Source organism: Phaenicophaeus curvirostris, chromosome 6 (genome assembly GCF_032191515.1).
Source record: "Phaenicophaeus curvirostris isolate KB17595 chromosome 6, BPBGC_Pcur_1.0, whole genome shotgun sequence".
Classification (NCBI taxonomy): Eukaryota; Metazoa; Chordata; class Aves; order Cuculiformes; family Cuculidae; genus Phaenicophaeus; species Phaenicophaeus curvirostris.
Window position 1 is genome coordinate 6012782 of NC_091397.1, and position 19301 is coordinate 6032082.

Genomic DNA, 19301 nt, shown 5'->3' on the forward strand with positions numbered 1-19301 from the left:
TTATTATCTTTTTAATATATTGTTTCCTCCTCTGGCACTAGGAATAAGAATCACACTCTTAAATGCTTTCTAGTGTTAGAGTCAGCATTTAATGACATATGTATTTCTTTGTAATATGCTAAGAAATATTCCAAGGAAAAATATTCCTTTTTAGATGTGTTATAAAACTAATGTCAAAAATAAAAAAAAACGTAGCACAGGAAACTTTGGGAATAAAAGTATCAGAGTATAAATAAGTAAAAAACCCAGCATTTAAAAATAGACATGAAATAATGTTAAAATATTCATGTCATTATATGGTGGCAGTCTGGTGAAGTTCCTACTGACTGGAAAAAGGGAAACATAACTCCCATTTTTTAAAAAGGAAGACAAGAAGACCAGCTGATCAGGCCTACTGCTCTGCCTTGAAAGATCATGGAGCAGATCCTCCTGGAAGCTCTGCTGAGGCTGGGCAGAGAATGAATTGAGAGCAGCCCTGAAGAGAAGGACTTGGGGATGCTAATGGTTGAGAAGCAGAGCATGAGCCAGCAATGTGCATTTGCAGCCCAGAATGCTAACTGCATCCTAGGCTACATCAAAAGAAGCGTGACCAGCAGGGTGAGGGAGGTGATTCTCTACCTCTACTCTGCTCCTACTCTGCTCCTTTCACGTGAGACCTCATCTGGAGTATTGGCTTCAGTTCTGGAGTCCTCAGCATAGGAAGGATATGGAACTGTTGGAATGGGTCCAGAAGAGGGCTACAAAGATGATCAGAGGGCTGGAGCACCTCCTCTGCGAGGACAGGCTGAGAGTTGGTCTTGTTTAGCCTAGGGGAAAAAAAAAGACTCCAGGAAGATCTTATAGCAGCCTTCCAGTATTTAAAGGGGGCCTATAGGAAAGCTTTAAGGTCCCTTCTGACCCAAATCATTCTATGATTTAGGTTGCTTTACAAAAAGATAGATTCCTTTTATAGTAGTACAGCAGGTGGTCTCTCAACTTTGGTCCTTGTGTTGCTTGTAAGTCAGGAACCATAATCTACATCAGCTGCATTGCATGGATATCTGCCTGTGTGGGCCAAATACTTACCAGGGATTCAAGTTAGCTTGTTCCTTTATGAAGCAGTTAGTTTGTTTGCAGTGTTGCACATTTAAAAAAATAAATCTATAAATACTTAAAAATTATTAGTGTCGCAGTGCCACAAATATTACATTACCAGAATAGTTCAAAAGAATTGAATTTTTTTTTCTTTAAGAATTTGCACTGTGCAAAGATTGGTTTTCTCTACTGGTGTCTAACACTATGTTTTATGTTTCCACACAGCTGAGGGTCTTCAAACTGGCAAAGTCCTGGCCAACTTTGAACACACTAATTAAAATAATTGGTAACTCCCTGGGAGCACTGAGTAATCTGACCCTCATCCTGGCAATCATCATTTTCATTTTTGCTATAGTAGGAATGCAACTTTTTGGGAGAAGCTATGCGGACAACAGACATAAAATAAACAATAATGGCAAGCCACGCTGGCACATGATGGACTTTTTCCACTCCTTCCTCGTTGTTTTCCGAATTCTGTGTGGTGAATGGATTGAGACCATGTGGGACTGCATGGTGGTTGCTGAAAAACCACTGTGCCTTCTTGTCTTTCTACTGGTCATGGTAATAGGAAATTTAGTGGTGAGTTATTTTTAACATCTTCTTCTCTTCATCTTGTCTATGGTAGAATCTACTTCATAGCCTTTTTGTCAACAAAAGGTAGTTTTCCTAAAGGGAGGTGGAAAAGTTACCTGTGTGTGTTATAGTCTGCAAAAGCCTCTCTTACCTTTCACATTTGAGCTGCTGTCTATATTTGGTGTGCTTTCCATGCAACATCACTTGACCTTTTCACGTGGCAATGGGATGAGGAATATCTTTGCAGTAAATATAATATAGACAACTATGTTTCTTCACGCCTTGGGATTTGGATGTAAATAATCAGTAAGGCTTATTAGCACTAAGTGCTCAAGTGCCTCCATTAATCAATATTTCTTTTGTTAAGATCTTATTCAAGTATTGAATTCTTTATCAGTAAATGGCAGAATCTACACTTCTGTCACTGAAATAAGGATTTTCTTTAAGAGTTTCTAAGTATGTTTATATCCAAGAGGTAGATCCTACTGTGGCATACCCTACACAGCTTTACACACCTGTGCTGGAGCAAAAAAGGCAGGCTGCCCTCCTTGTCCTGTTCTGTCCTTTCATAATGCCTGAATCATAAACATCTTTCTTTTTTTGTACCTTTGTTTCCTATGTTATTCCCAGTATCATTAATATACTGATTTTAATTTAAGAAACCAGTGAAAAGAACTAAGTTTAAGCAGTTTATCTGCTCGGTGGCTTAATCCCAAGTTTTCCCAGGTTTAAAGTCCCAACCTATTCTACACTGCAGTGGTGAATGCTCTAAGTTATATTCATATTGCATAATGTTAACTATCAAACAATTTATTGTTCAGCCTACACTTCTTGTTTAGGCTTTCTAATCAACAGAGGAAATGGAGGTATCTAACAGTGAGATTTATTCCAACCTAAGGTCAATAACTGAGAGAGATGGGATGAATTTATCTTAAATTCCTCTATAAATGTATACTCAAAAGCAGGGCAGAAACCTCACTTTGAGCTTCTCTTGAATTTGATCTTGTGATGATGTTGCAGATTTGATGACTGCTGGCTTAAGTCAAGCTTCTCAACAGAGCTTGAAGCCCAGAGGGACAACTATATCCTGAGCTACATCAAAAGAATTGTGGCCAGCAGGTTGAGGGAGCTGATTCTGCCCCTTTGTTCCACTCTTGTGAGACCCCCCTGGAGTATTGTGTCCAGTTCTGGAATTCTCAACATAAGAAGGAAATGAAACTGTTGGAATGGGTCCAGAGGAGGCTACAAAGATGATCAGAGGGCTGGAGCACCTCCCATACGAGGACAGGCTGAGAGAGTTGAGGTTGTCCAGCCTGGAGAAGAGAAGGCTCCAAGGAGGCCTTATGGCAACCTTCCAGTACCTTAAAGGGGTCTACAAGAAAGCTGGGGAGGGAATTTTTACAAAGGCGTGTAGTGATAGGACGAGGGGGAGTGGCTATGATTTGAAGAGTGGAAGATTTAAACTAGGCATTAGGAATAAATACTTTACAGAGAAGGTGATGAGGCACTGGAACAGGTTGCCCAGGGCAGTTGCCCCATCCCTGGAGGTGTTCCAGGACAGGCAGGATGGTGCCTTGAGCAGCTTTATCTAGTGGGAGATGTCCCTGCCTGTGCCAGGGGGGTTGGAATTAGATGATCTTTAAGGTCCTTTTCAACCCAAACTATTCTATGATTCTATGATTTGAGAGATTTACAGGGCTTGAATCTGGTCTCACAACAAGATTTTGGAAGTAGTTCCACAGAGGCCATATTCAATTCCAGTTTGAAGAAGGAGGAGTCATTATTAAACCAACTAGCCATGACGATAGTCTCTGTTGCTACTATAGCCTTTGAAAAGCATTTTTTGCCAACTGATGCATTTGACATGAAAATCCGTTTCAGCTACTTTAAATAACTTTTTTTTGGAAGAAGGCCATGGGAGCACTGGATTTTCTTAGAGAGAAGTTAACTTCATCACTTATAATGTGAAGTAATTTCATTATACCTTTTTTTCATTTGCACAGTAAGACTGATCTTTTATAGTATCTGTTCTTCAAACTGAGAATTCTTTAGAATTCAGATTTCTGAATGCTACTCTCCTGGCTTTTAATTTTACTGTTATTTCAATGACTTTCAGGTTCTCAACCTTTTCATTGCGTTACTGCTGAATTCCTTCAGTACTGACTGTCTTCAGACGGCAGAGGATGACGGAGAGTTGAACAATCTTCGGATCGCCTTTACTCGAATTCACAAGGGATTTCACGTTGTGAAGCGTGTTACGTGGGATACCTGTTGTGGGAAGCTCAGGCACATAAAGAAAGCTCACAGAAAGAAAATCAAATTGACTGCACAAAATCCACCTGGGGCCAAGCAAGAAGAAATACAAAATTGTAAAGAGAATTACAATAACGAATGGGTTGAGAAAAACGGGAACAAGTGCTCAGGACTTGAAGATTATATTACAAATCCCAATGTATTTGTTTGTGTCCCTATTGCTGAGGCAGAGAATACGAGTGAGGGTTTTGAAGATGATGATAAGCTGAGCACATTTACAGACATTGAACACAGCGGACAGGTAATAAATTTCTTTATTTCACTGCAAGATTAGAGGGCACAAATATATGTACGCATAAGGATGCATGTACAGTAGCGGACTGTCTCTAACAGAACAGGGTAGCATGTGTTGATCCATTTGCAGAGCTACCAAATTTTGAACTTGAACCAAACATATAACTGTTTAGAGTAAGGGTATATTATCACTTGGAGCCTTTTAAAAATCAAGAGTCTTTTGCATGCTTGAAAAAGCATAAACTGTTGGGTTTGCTGCAGGAATTCCTAACTTATATGACCCGTAGATTGTCCATAGATAATTGTGTCAATACTTTGTGAATCTGGAATTTATTATATAAAAATTTTGAGGGAACTGCAACTGTCATGTCATTATTTACATGATAAAGAAAAAAAGTTTATGTTCTACCTAAAGAACATTATCATTGACTCAAAAGCATGGGCCAGAGCTATAAATTTGTATTTATATATGCCCTTGTTTTCTATAGTGTATAGTGATTGTTAGAATAAGGTTGGGGCAGCTCTGTTAAGGTCAAATTTCTTTTGTGACAGCATATATTAACCTATTTCATTGCTTTCTCTGAATTTTTCATTTCTATTTTAGCCATAGAAGTGAAGTTCTGGTCTTCAGCTTCCCCACCTAGAGTTTCTGTCTTAATTCCCATGCAAAAATTCTCACTTAACTTTTGACTAATTCATTAAAATACGAATTCTGTAGTCTGCTGCATGTCTGCCAGGAAGAATTTTCCCTTCATCTGTCCTTAGGTAAAATCTGAGCCTCAAAATGATGGTATCTTATGACTTTTGTATGTAGAGTCTCACTTTAAATGAAATGCATACCTTATCTTTCTCTTCCAACATGTGCACCTCCTAGAAAGGGAAAAGTAAATCCCTCTAATCCTCAGATTATTTTCAGGATGAAAATCACCTGAGGCAAAGGGGAGAAAGAAGGAATAACTCAAGCAGTTGGAGCAAAGGATCAGGTTTTTCCTCAGAAGAATTCAGTGCACTTTACCTAGGAAAGGATAGGGAGGTTGAACTGTCATCATCAGCACAAAAAGAGGTAACTTTTTTTTTTTTCTTGTGGCATTGACTTTCCAGTACTGGTCAAACTTGGGTAAACTTGTGTTCAAGGATTTGCTGGAGTGGAGTTTAGTGACCGTAATATCTCTGAACTTGCAGTAGTTGGTCTAGTTGATTAATGATGGAGCCAGAATTATGTGGATGAAATGGAACCTGTGCTGTGTTTCTAGGTATTGATTTTTAAGAAAAAATTATGAATCATAATCAGACAGGTTTCCTGTCTGAAGGCATTTTCCTGTTATTTCAGATTGTCCCAGTTTGAGGATGTTATATACTGATAAGCAAGTTAAAAGCTCTGCAATTTACCAGCTTATTAGGCAGTTAAGTCTGGTTCTTATAAGCAGATATTGTGATTAGACAGATTTGCCCCCTCTTAGAAGTACCAATAAGTACATTCAAAGCTTTCACACTTTTTAAATCACAAAGTTCATTCCATTAACAGCACTACCTGAAATATCAGTACATGGCCAAATTTTAATTTTGAACATTACTTGTTCATGGGGGAACTTATTAATTTGGAGCTGAATGTAGAAAGAATCAATATCTGCTCTTATGTTGCTTGGTAGTTTGGCAGTGTCAGCCCTTCTGAAGGCAGCACAGTGGATCTGACAAACCCTGAAGATCTTTTGAGGCAGATTCCAGAGCTTGCGGAAGACTTCAAGACTCCAGAAAAATGTTTTCCAGAAGGTAAGGCTCTCAGGGTTTCTGTATTGGGAAGTGAGAAGAGTCAAACCCAGACTTGTTTCTCTAGTGATGCGCAGGCAATAGGGTGAGATTATTTTCATTTACTTTTTTTGTTATCTGGAAACTGAGTAAATAGTCCAAATCATTGTGTTTGTCTAACTAACAGAGATTGTGGTACCTGAAACAGGAACCCTCTTTCCTTTAAAGCCAACTGCTTCTAACTGAGACATGGGCAATGACATAGACTCAATACCAAAAAAATGAGATTATTATAGTGTGTTGAGGTGAATTTCACCCTATTGGACAGGATCAAAGTCACTTTTGGAGTTTAACATAAAAGAAGTGCATGTGGTCAGATCTCACCCAACAATGGCCACTGGCACAAGGCACTTAGTTAATACCTTGCAATGGTATAGATGTTTATTCCTTGAATACATTTAATGAGCATTCTCTGTAAGTAACAAATATAGGAGTGAAATAACAAGGAGAAGATCCTAGGAAGAAATTGAATTTCTATAGGCCCAGAATCCGGGTATCCCTTCGCAAATTGTCATACAATATCTAGCTTTACAAGTTGAGTGCTTCTATTAATTCTTCCTACATTAACACGTGTAACAGCAGGTGGTTTTCACAGGATGCAAAGAAACAGCTCTTGAGATTTTTCTCAAATAACTGTCACTATTGAGGTCCACAGACCACTGCACTCTCACTATTAGCTGTAAGAGAGGAAATGACATCAAATCAGTTTATAGGATCATTTCTTTGGAGTGTGTTATATTAAATAAATTACTACTGTGTCAAAATTCTTCCTGGTGCTCCAACTTGCCCTTTGCTCACCCATTCCACCTGGCTGACCATCACTATTCCCACCCATTCCCCAAGTTTTCTTTGATTTAGTTGTTTCCCACCCATTCAAACCTCTCTGTACCACAAAATGATTAGGAGTAACTTCTTTAGATGCGTATGTGCAGGCCAGGGGCTCTAAGCTTGCTTTCCCTTTCTCCTCCCAAAGGCAGAGCCTTTGTTTCATCACCTCTTTGCCATTCAAGCACTGCTTCCTGGATTTTTATCTGATGAGAACAGAGATAAATCAAATATGTCTGTAATTTCTCTGATCCCCTTATTGTTGTATTCTGCAAAGCTGACTTTTGTTTGTTTGTTTGTTTGTTTTGTTTTCCTGTTGCTTTTCTAGGTTAATGAAACTCCTAGTGCACAGTTCTAGGATTAAATCAATAACAGTGTAGCATGTAAAAAAATTATTCAAAGCTAGAGTGGTGTTTTGCCTGAATGCAAAATATTTTCCTTGTTGTAATAATCATAGAATATCTATGTATGTATATTATGTTATACATAATAAATCCCAAGACATCTCCATTAGACCTACACTGCAGTTTGCTTTCTCTAGAAAAAAGCCACATATATTGCATTGATATAGATATCAGATTTCTGAGCTACAGAGTTTTTTTTCAAAAACTACTTATCAATGGCAATTTCTGTGAGCACAGCTAATAGTGCTTCAGAGAAGAAATGTGAAATATCTTGTTTTGTGCTCTGTAGTCCCAGTGGGGAGTGTGCCTGCTGTGGCAAAACCACTAGAGAACTCAACTGAAGGTGCAGCAAATCTCTACCTAACAGATTTCTGCACAACCCCCACCCCCCTCCTTATCTTGTGGCAAGTGCCATTCCCTGCCTGATCTTAAATCTGAGATCCACGTTACTGGGGAAACTGAGATTATTGAAAGAAAGATGATCTGAATTTTTTTACGTACAGTATTTTCCATCATGTTTGTGAGTTTTATATGTACGGTGCAAGATAACCTGTATAAGGTTAGCATACATTATTGACACATATATGTACATAATTTCATTTTATGCTTGGAAATGGCAGAAGCCTTCTGACTGACATTTTTTTGTGACAAGGAAAACATGAATTATTCTAGGGCACACAGCAAGGAAAATGTTAGCCAAACAGTTATTTCTTGGCAAATCTAATACACAATCAAATCCAGGATTTTGTAAGGGGGTGGTCAGGAAGCTTTGTATCCCTGGTGTCACTTATTGTTATAGAAAGCAATCTGGTGAGCTTTAGAGGTGCTGTCTCCTTCTACAAAGTTGAGAATATGACATATGTTGTACGATATAAATTACTCTATACATTCAGAACCAAATAAATGAATGCATAGACCTTGCAATGTGGAGAATAACACTGTAATATTGAAGACAACTGTTTACCTTTCCTGTCTTCAAGACTTTTTGTTCCAGGGCATCTCATTTCTGCTTTCCAAGCAGCATGCAGAAACTGAGAAAGGCTTTTATAACACCATGGCCCTACAGTTTTGTGTGCCTAAACATCAGGTCAGTGAGAGCCTGTCCAGTGTCTCGGAAATATCTTGAATTAATGGAAATTTGTCCAAAGGATCTCCATTTACTTCACATGTATATAAATAGGAGTTACAAGGCAAAAAAAAATTAAAAATTAGATGTTCCTTCTTTCTTTTCCTATGGCAAAACATTAAATAAACCCAACAATGATGGAGTTGATGTGACCATGGACTTTCCCCTGCAGCAAGATGTTTCTTGAGCAACCCTTCACATGCATGTACATTCATTTCATGCGTTCATTGCTGTCTTTCACTTTCAGGTTGTGTTCGATACTTTCATTGTTATACGGGTAGTGCCATAAAGTTTGGAGGAGAAACATGGTGGAATCTGAGAAAAACCTGCTATCAGATTGTTGAACACTCCTGGTTTGAATCCTTTATCATATTCATGATTCTTCTGAGCAGTGGAGCCCTGGTTAGTGTAGCACAATTTCATGTACTTATTTAGAACAATTTTTAGTTTTGATTTGTACCCAGAAAAAGTTATTTTTATAACAAAACACAGCAAACATCTTTGAGCTGATCACGAGAAAAGAGAAGAAGCTTCACATAGTAATCATTTATTCACTATTGCATACTGCAAATTTATTATTCATATTATTACAAATTATGAGGGTGATCAGTACTAAAAATGCATAACTCTCAGAAGCTGTTTCTGTTCTGGCTATATACTAGATTTTTCTGACTTTGGAAGTTAGTTGCCAGTTGTAAAATATTTTTTTTGTTATTAAAATAAATAAATTGCTCTTGATACTCAAAAAAAAAGTACTTAGTTATTTTGAAATTATATTTTTAGAAATTTATTTCAAGAAGTTTATATTTTCCTCCTAAGTTCCCAGTGTGCATGATGCATGTGTCCACAGGGAGTTACTAGATAGAAAAAAAGGAAGAGACAAGGAGAATGACATATTTATCAGCTGACATAGCATAGATTCGAGTAAAAGGTGTGGTTTAGAGCTGTGTAGAACATTGAGTGACAAAGAGGTCATAATGATTCTAGGCTTTCATTTTGTAAAGCTTGTTTCTGACTTTACTATTTAGCTGTGTATTATGCTTTCAGGCATTTGAAGACATCCATATAAATGAGAGAAAAAACATTAAAAATATCTTGACATTTCTTGATAAACTGTTCACTTTCATCTTTGTTCTGGAAATGCTTCTGAAATGGGTGGCTTATGGCTTCAAGAAGTATTTCACCAATGCCTGGTGCTGGCTGGACTTCCTCATTGTAGATGTAAGTTCTGCCTTTGGCATTTCTACATGGGACCTGACGCAGGACGTAGTAGCAGAATCACTGATTATTTTTTGGAAGCAAAACTAAGACAGTACTCTTGCCTACTTTAATCATGATTTCAGAATATGGCACTCTGGCCACTGAAAATATGGGGAAAACTGCTGGGTTTTTTTGTTTGTTTATTTAAACGAGAATAAAGGAAAGGGGTGCCAGGTGATTGCTAATACTTTCTTTTGTCTTCCCATTCAGATCTCTTTAATAAACCTCCTGGGCAGTTCATTTGGTCCAATGAAATCTCTTAGGACTCTCCGAGCTCTGAGACCCTTAAGAGCATTGTCACGATTTGAAGGGATGAGGGTAAGACTGAATGTAAATTAAAGCCTGTTCATACTAATAAGCACTCAACAGGTTTGTAACTTGTGTCTGTGTCTCACGTAACTCATGTTCGTAACTCATGTTTACCCCAAGTTCAGCTTAGGACCTATAAAATGAATTTTTAGAAGACATCTTTGTTGTACTCCTCTGAAATTGTCTGCTTCTTATAGACTTTCCTCAAGTGATCGATCCTTGTGCCGTTGAAAGTAAAACAAGATCAGGCAGAACTTTGTTCCATTGCTACTCAGCCATTTTTTTGTTCCTGTCTCACTAAGACAATAAAAAAATAAAAAAAGAGAAAAATAACTGTGAGCACAATTTTCATTTTTGACGTCTGATGGAAATCTAGTTCAGAGGAATGAATCCTCTCTGTCCTGCAAGTTTCTGCTGGACTGATTTATAAAACCTTTAGACTTTTAAGAGGTACTTTGCTCAAACTGTTGTTCCAAATAGACTTTTGCTTTCAAAAAACCAGGAGTGTTTGTCTGTAAAATATTTGCTGCCTTTTTCCATCAAAGGAGAGTCTGGAACAATGTTAAGCTGCTGAATATTGGTTACATTCAATTAAAAACGTACCATTGTGCAAATTCAGAGACATTGCCTTAGCCACATGCAAAACATCCTTACGTAGTAATGTGAAACAGCATGACAAATGGTATTTGAGAAAAAGTCTGATCTATGGAATATACACTCGCATGTGAGAACGCATGATGGAAATACATATGGCATCACTGTCAAACCTTTACATGGGAATGCAGCCTCAATACTTCTAAGATATAGATTGGCTTGGGCTATCTTCTGCAATTTTGTCACTGTGAAGGCAGAAAGAAATTGCATTAAATTAATTAACAGAATGTATCAAAATTTCCATGTCTGGAGTAAATTTTGAAATGGGTGCCATAGAATCATAATCATTCAGGTTGGAAAAGACCTTTAAGATGAAGTCCAACCATAAAGCTAAGACTGTCAAAGCCACCGCTAAACCATGTCCCCAAGCACCCCATTCCAAAACTAAAGGAAAGTCATCTAAAGAGGATGGACTTACAGTGTAATTTACTTATATGGTAGTGGCTCACAGCAGCCCCAAAAGTTCTCAACTATTCCTTTGAAAGCCTAAGAGATACTACAGACCTCTGAGTCTTTGTTCAAGGTACCCATAACAGCTGTGACTAGTTTTTACATGGAAAACATTGTTTCTGCTTGCTGAAATGACTAAGTGACCGCTCATTGCACTAAGCATATACTCGAGCCCATCTTCCTTTAAATGTATTTTTCCTCTCCTATTTCATTCAAGGTGGTGGTCAATGCCCTCGTGGGAGCCATCCCTTCCATCATGAATGTTCTGCTCGTCTGCCTCATCTTCTGGCTCATCTTTAGCATCATGGGAGTGAACCTTTTTGCTGGGAAGTTTGGGAAATGTGTCAATCTGACAGAAGAAAATTCAGAATTAGATAATTCAATTAATGACATAACAGACTGTAAAATGCATAATAACACAGGAAAAATATTCTGGGTCAATCTTAAAGTCAACTTTGATAATGTTGGCTCTGGCTACCTGGCTCTTCTTCAGGTGGTAAGTGCTGCTTGCCTTCACTAGCCAGCACAGTGTCAGATGGGCTTGACGTCCTATCAACTCCTAACTCATCTCTATGGGTGATGGAAAAGAGTGGCGTATTACAGCCTGCTCTTCCCTTGTAGCTGGCCATGCAAACACAAGTGCTGCTTGTACACACAAATGGAAATATGGGGACAAATAAGGTGTCGCTGTGATTTTCCAGGTGATAAAGTAAGCATCTGGTGGACAAATGCAGTTTCAGCCCCTAGCAGGTTCATGAGACTGAGAGCTTGAGTCAATTTCAGTAGAAATCCAGGGCAAATACTGAACTAATCTTCTATAAGACAGAATTTTTGTTCAGCTATGGATGTTGTAAGGCCTTTAGTAGTCCATATGAGTGAAGGTTTGCCCAGTCAGCATCCCAGGTCAACATGTTCTGTCCAACCCTAGCAAGTTTTCATATCCCGCCAGGGCTAAGAATGCCCCACATAGAGCAGGGGCAAGTTTCTCTAAATCCAGAGCTCGGTGTCGCATATCAAAGGCTCTTACTCCACTCAGTGTTGCTTAGTTATTGCAAAAGATATGAAGACTTTTACCCTGAAAGTTCATGTTTTCTGTACTCTCTTATTCTAGGCAACATTTAAAGGTTGGATGGACATCATGTATGCCGCAGTAGATTCACGAGAGGTCAGTGACTATATTCAAACTATATTTTTGTTAGTACTGCTTTTTACAAGAGTGTTATGATTTCTGCACTTTTCTATATGCTGCTTGTGCTAAATCTTTACAGTACCAATTTTTATCAGATGATGTAATTCTTTCATCTGTAAATGATTCACGGTAAACTAATCTGTTGTAGAGGGATGTGGGATTCAATGCCAGATCAGCTCATCTAAGTGTAGCTACCTATACTGTAAGGTCTCCATGCAAGTTCACCTCAAGTGCCCTGTATGGGTAACGAAGATGTACTCAGTGCTCAGAGGGATCTAAGGAGTATTTCAGCTCACCCTGGATACCTATATTTTTCAGCTGAGCACCTCTTTATACTACATGAACTCAGCTAATAACTGGATGTCCACTCACAGAGAAGCCTATGTTCATGCATCTTCTATAAGCCTCAAACTTGGACTAAACCTTGATATTTTATAGTGACATAACTCCACTTCAAAACATAAACCCAAACATATCTAGAATTGAATTATTGCGGATAAATGACCATTTGAAACACGTTGTCAGGATTTGCTAGTACTGTTTTACCTACTGTTTATATTGACAGGAGCATTAGCTGTCTTCAGAAACAGGATCAGGTGTTACACTGAACAAAGTGGCATGCCCATGGAGGCAAAGAATCTAATATGAAAAGGCTATCTTAGTTAGACCATGACTGCAAAGGAGGCAAATAATTTTAAAAGTAACCATATATAAAAATGGGGGGGAGGGAGTGTTGTGTTTCAATTTGAAAAATTATTTTTCTTCTGGTTTTGTGTATAATAGACATAGAAAAAGTTTTTTGTTAAGAAGGAAAAAAAAAACCCGAACATATCTAGGCAAGATTTTTAATGGCAAGAGCTTGGAATTAGACTTCTAAACAGTTTGCTTGATTTTTCAAGTACTGAGTAATTTACAGTTCCTTTTCTTATTGGAAGAAGCTGAACTGATTCTTCTGAAATGCTTGTGAAAATCATATCAAGAACATCCAATTCAGTAACTATTTCTATTTATTCTAGCAGGGGCTTCGTTCAATTGCAAATGGTAGGATTTTAAGCCAGGTTTGAAAAGAAAAAAAAAGAAAACAAAAAAAAAACCCAAAACCCACAAAAATCAGCCTTTGTGGGGGGAAAAAAAAGAGAGAAACTTAAAATAAAAGTAAATTCACTCAAATTAGTCAAAGACTAAGTTTTGCTCTACAAAGGTTTCAGTGCAAATATATCAGTATGAATTACATTATCCTGTTCTGCAATGATTTCATCAGAAGCTACACAAACAATTGCAACTCATTAATTTAATTCCTTCTGTAATGACTGTTTGTGTAGTTTCTGATTAAATACTTTGTAGTACTACTACTTTGAGTTGTATTTTCTGGTTAGTTACCTTGCAGGTATTGTGCTTGATAACAGTTTGCAAGGTTCGTGTTTAATTTCAAAAGGGACAGCAGTCAGCATCTGAGCAATGATGTCCCTAGCAGGCCCTAGAATTTTAATACATCTGGTAGTCACCACATGAATGTTATTTTCTTCCACCACTTCATGCTTTCTTCTCAATTATCATCTGCATACAATATCTTGTGTTATGCACTATTGGTAGAATTAAACTATAGCCATTTTGTTAGAACTAGCAGCAGGGCTGTAAATCTTAGTTCTTCCTGGAATCAATTTGTGAGAAGATCTGCAATATGCAGATTATTCTGAATTAAGACCATATTGTTACTGGTCATTTTTCATGTTGCTTCTCTTTTTTTTTTTTCCAGAAAAATGAGCAGCCACAAATGGAGCACAGTTTATTTATGTACCTCTACTTTGTGAACTTCATAGTCTTTGGATCCTTCTTTACCCTAAATCTCTTTGTTGGTGTTATTATTGACAACTTCAACCAACAAAAGAAAAAGATAAGTATACTGGTTATTCTCCCAAACACCTATTCTATCTGTTTAGACAAGGTCCTTGCGATACATAGAATGAATATTGAGATGCTAGAGTGTGTCTGGAGAAGAGCAACAAAGTTGATGAAGGGTCTGGAGAAGAAGTCTTTTGAGGAGAAGCTGAGGGAAATGGGGATTTTTGGTCTGGAGAAAACGAGGCCGAGGGGGACCTTATTGTTCTCTACAACTACCTGAAAGGAGGTTGTAGCGAGGGGGTATAGGTCCCACCTACCAGGTAACAAGACAAAAGAAAATAGTCTCAAGATGTTTTGGTGTGGTTTATATTGGATATTTCTCTGCTGAAAGAGTTGTAAAGCATTGGAGGTGTTAAAAGATGTGCAGATGTGGCACTTCAGGACATGGTTTAGTAGGCATGGTGGTTTTGGGCTGATAGTTGAACTTGATGATCTTATGGGTCTTTTCCAACCTTGATGATTTTATGAATCTAGAACTTCTGTTGGCATTTACAAGAGCAGTAGCAATTCACTTAGTACAAGTAACACCTAAGGTGATTTCCTTCCTCCTTTCTTTTCCCCTATAACCTGAACATACAGATCTTTCCCCAGATATCAATGTCAAGGACTTCTTTCCAGCCCCTTAAAATTTTACTCCTTTTTGGAAACTGAGCATGTCGGGAGACTCTTATTTAGAAAGTGGTCTGGTATAGATTGTCTGAGAAGTATTTTGATTATTTGACAAGAACAGGATGTGGGAAACCAGGCAAAGAGTTATTCCTACCCGGGTTTTCAGTAGGTCCTTTGTTTTCATACTGCCTGAGCCAGCTGGGTTTAACCCCAGGACTTCTGCTCTGTGAATGTATGGTTTGTGCCACTTTGGTTTTTTGGACACAGTTCAAGGGTTAGTACCAGCAAGATGTGAAAAATGAAGGAATGTTAGTTTCCAACATGTTAGACCTTGTAACTGCAAGAGTCTTGCTTTCTCACCAAGTAACAGTAATGTTTCCTCATGTACTTAGGTGGAGAAGATATATTTATGACAGAAGAACAGAAAAAATATTACAATGCAATGAAAAAGTTGGGATCCAAGAAACCTCAAAAACCCATTCCAAGACCACTGGTAGGACTTTGAATTCTTCAAAAGAAAAGTGCACTGCTAAATGTCATTTAATTCACTGAAAAGTGTATGTGTTTATATGTTACATATAAATTATTCATACTATCTTTCTGTTGATATTCAGACAGTGCTCTAAAGTCACTTCCATACCAGAAAGTTGCACTGAAAGATTTTGCAGGTTAAATATTTATTAAGTTGTCTGCATAAATATTGTTGGATTCTACATTCACCTTGGAGCTGATTAAACTTCAAGATGGGAAGGGATTTTTAATTTCATTGTTATATTCTGTCTTTCTTAAATTTCTCTAACTTCACTATAGTTGAGTGATTTTGTAACATGGAAATTGGAGCTGTTGGAAACACACAGATGAGTGCTCCCTACTTTCATAACTGATGTCAGATGATTCTTTTTTTCTCTCTAGAACAGATACCAAGGATTCCTTTTTGACATTGTAACATGCCAGGCCTTTGATATTGTAATCATGATTCTCATCTGCCTTAATATGATCACCATGATGGTGGAGACCCATGAGCAAAGTGGAATGAAGACTAACGTCCTTGCCAAGATCAACATACTCTTCGTTTCCATCTTTACTGCAGAATGTGTACTGAAATTGGCAGCTCTGAGACAATACTATTTCTCAAATGCCTGGAACATATTTGATTTAGTTGTTGTGGTTATGTCACTTATTGGTAAGTAAAATTGGTTTGGCAAATCCTTTACTAACTCAATTATTATTATATTCACAAAAAAAATAGTTAAAATTTATCAACTGCAAATGGATGTTGAAATGGAAATCATAATACTGTAAAGTCTTGAAGAAAAAGAACTGAAACCCTACAATTATATTAAAATGACAAGAAATAGATTTTTTAAACATTTCTGCTCTTTCTTGTAATAAATGTATTTTTTTTTAAAAAAAAAGGGGGTGGGTACGTTGTGTAAAATCTTTCATAATGGTTCTTTTGATTGTTTTTTCGTAGTCTGAAAGACAGAATGAATAACCCACCATATTAGTACCATATTCTGGGATAATTTCCATTGTCGAAGATTTAGTGCCAACTAAGAAATCTTCGATCAGATAAAAACTGCCGGGTATTGTCATCTGTGTTTGTAACAGAGAATCAAAATGTATAGAGAATATGAAGACTGGAACAAAATTATAGACTATAAAATTCAGTTTCTGGGAACTCAGGCACAGCTGATTGAAAATAAGGGTTCACACTGTGTAACAGGATAGAAAAGAACAACTGAAATGTATTACCTTTTATTTGAAGAGATTGCAATGGAAAAACAGGGTAAATAGCTTTTTTGCCTGCTTGAGATTTCTCCCTATTTAACTCTTCATAGGACCAGTACTGCCAACACAGCAGAAGGCATTTAGGGAAAGAAAAATATTTTGTGTCTTTACTGTGACTTATGTCTGGGGCATATAAGATTCCAGTAAGAATGTGGCTTTTCCTTGAGAAACTAAGTGCCTGGAGAAGAAATTCAGATAAAGTATCCAAAACATCTAAACTTAGAAAAGGCAAACCTATTCTAGCACTATTGGATCTGTCATTTTTTTCACGCAAATTAAAGATAAAAAACCCATTCTTTTGTAGCCATTTTATACTGGCATGCATGACTTCTGTGTTCAGCTTTAAATTATAACCTTGACACTGGTTTTGTATCTTGTTTACTCAGTTTAGCTTTGTAGTGTCAGTATTTGTATTCAAATTTAGAAGATAAATACTTAACCTGTGCCTTCCAAAGTATTCATGCAAGCAGTCTCAAAGAAAACCACCATTCAATAAGCGTTGACTGATATGGATATTTGAAGTTGCCTTCAATCCCTAGTGAAGTGGGTGCTATCTTCTGGTGGCTGAAGAACGTAGCCTATAATTGCTGATTTCTACAGCTATTTTTTCAACTCAGACTTCTAGTCAAGGTTGCTCAGCTAGGGTCTTAGTGCCCACACATCAGATATTTTTCAATTTTACAGGTGCTATCATTTCATTCTACTTAAGCAGAAATGTTATATTCTAACCAGTTGTTATCCTTTCCATTTTAGCCTTGCTGCTTTCTGGCATTGGTAAAGCATTTGAACATTTCTTACCACCTACGCTGTTCAGGGTCATTCGCTTGGCTCGGATTGGACGAATCCTGCGACTCATCCGGGCTGCCAAAGGAATTCGAACTTTGCTTTTTGCATTAATGATGTCCATACCTGCCCTATTTAACATTGGCCTCTTGCTTTTTCTGGTCATGTTCATTTATGCTATTTTTGGCATGGCTAACTTTGCGTATGTGAAGATGGAAGGTGGCATTGATGACATGTTCAACTTCCAAACCTTTGCTAACAGCATGCTCTGTCTTTTCCAAATCACCACATCAGCTGGCTGGGATGGTCTTCTCAGTCCTATTTTAAACACTGGGCCACCATACTGTGACCCAAACATAACTGGTACTGTAGGTGAATGTGGTAAACCTGCTATAGGTATCATTTATTTTGTAAGTTATATCATTATATCATTTCTCATTGTTGTAAACATGTATATAGCTGTTATTCTGGAGAACTTCAATGCTGCTACTGAGGAAAGTACAGAGCCTTTAGGAGAAGATGACTTTGACATCTTTTATGAAATCTGGGAGAAGTTTGATCCTGAGGCAACTCAGTTTATAACTTTCTCTGCACTTTCAGACTTCGCCGATGCTCTGGCTGAACCTTTACGTGTACCAAAACCAAACAAAGTTGAACTCATAGCAATGGACCTTCCTATGGTCAGTGGAGATAGAATCCACTGCTTGGATATCCTGTTTGCTTTTACGAAACGTGTGTTAGGAGACTCCGGGGAGCTGGATACTCTTAAAGTACAAATGGAGGAGAAGTTCATGGCTGCCAATCCATCTAAAACATCCTATGAGCCAATCTCCACTACTCTCAGACACAGACAAGAGGAAGCTTCTGCCACTGTTATCCAGCGTGCCTATAGGAGTCATTTGCTTATGCGCTCCATGAAACAGGCTTCCTACCTGTACCATCACAGAACTTGTAGTGGTGACACTCTTGGAGGTTCTGCTCCAGAAAAAGAAGGGCTTATTGCATCTATGATGGGTGAAAACCATGGTAGGAGTCCTGACAAGTCTGAAACTCTGTCCTCAGTATCCTTTCCTCCATCATACAACACTGTCACAAGAGCCAGTAGTGGCATTCTTGTGGTTGAGAATGGAGAAGTTACAGGTAACAAACAATCTCCGGACACCGAATAGTTCATCGGTGGCTATGTTACTGAAAACATTATAAAACGTTCACAGAAGGTGATATTGTAAATATGTGTCAGCTGAGGCAATCTTCCTATTAAAAACAGTCTGTTGATCACAATCAGTTAACCATAGCTAGGCATGATCACTTAACTGTGGTAGCTGCTAAATTGTAGTCTTTGGCTCTGCTATGTGCAACTTCGTTCAGTATTTGCACATGCAGAGACAAAAGCTGTGAAAGGTTTTGGAGCAGTTTGATTAAGGGCATCCTACTGCAAAGGAGGTCCTACAGTACCTGAGGGCTGAGGAGTATGCACAGCAGAGGTAGATAATACCTGCTGGCATTATCCCTGCTGTAAGAAGCAGAGAAAAGCCCAAGCAGTAGCAGAGCTACTGGAGAACAGGAAAAGAATGTCAGTGTTAAGATAAATTGATGAAGGGAAAGGTAGTAAAATTTATTGTAAGTCCATTCTTAATTGATACTCTCACTATGAACCTGTTCAGTAAATGGCTGCTGACTTTTTTATTTTTGATCCTGTTATGCTTTGGGGGCTGATGTACCACAAACATAGCTCCTGCATGGTCCACAGATACGCCACAACCTAGTGGACATCTTCCAATACGAACAATTTACAGAATAAGTCACGGCATGTATGCTATTGTAGTTGTGTTACTGCAGCTTAATGAAATAATAAATGCAACTCTCAGTATTACAAAAGTTGTACTGAGCTGAGTAAAACCTATATATTCTGTCTGCGAGGATTATTTTTTTAACCCAGTCTCCTCTGGCAGTGAGGAGAAGGCAACTGTGCTGCGTGTCTATTGGTTGCTGCATAACA

The 19301-nt window shown here is 37.9% G+C and overlaps 1 protein-coding gene across 1 annotated transcript in view; it reads left to right on the plus strand.

The window, feature by feature from the left end:
• The window catches only part of LOC138722359 (sodium channel protein type 5 subunit alpha-like), a 34600-nt gene extending 16129 nt beyond the window's left edge, over window positions 1-18471 (plus strand). Inside the window, exons 15-27 of the mRNA XM_069860423.1 lie at window positions 1300-1653; window positions 3764-4201; window positions 5111-5257; window positions 5844-5964; window positions 8603-8757; window positions 9403-9576; window positions 9826-9933; window positions 11246-11524; window positions 12140-12193; window positions 13974-14115; window positions 15121-15221; window positions 15641-15911; window positions 17273-18471. Coding sequence (XP_069716524.1) covers window positions 1300-1653; window positions 3764-4201; window positions 5111-5257; window positions 5844-5964; window positions 8603-8757; window positions 9403-9576; window positions 9826-9933; window positions 11246-11524; window positions 12140-12193; window positions 13974-14115; window positions 15121-15221; window positions 15641-15911; window positions 17273-18471 — 3543 coding nt within the window. The remainder of the gene's footprint in view (window positions 1-1299; window positions 1654-3763; window positions 4202-5110; window positions 5258-5843; window positions 5965-8602; window positions 8758-9402; window positions 9577-9825; window positions 9934-11245; window positions 11525-12139; window positions 12194-13973; window positions 14116-15120; window positions 15222-15640; window positions 15912-17272) is intronic.
• The last annotated feature ends 830 nt before the right edge of the window (window positions 18472-19301 follow it).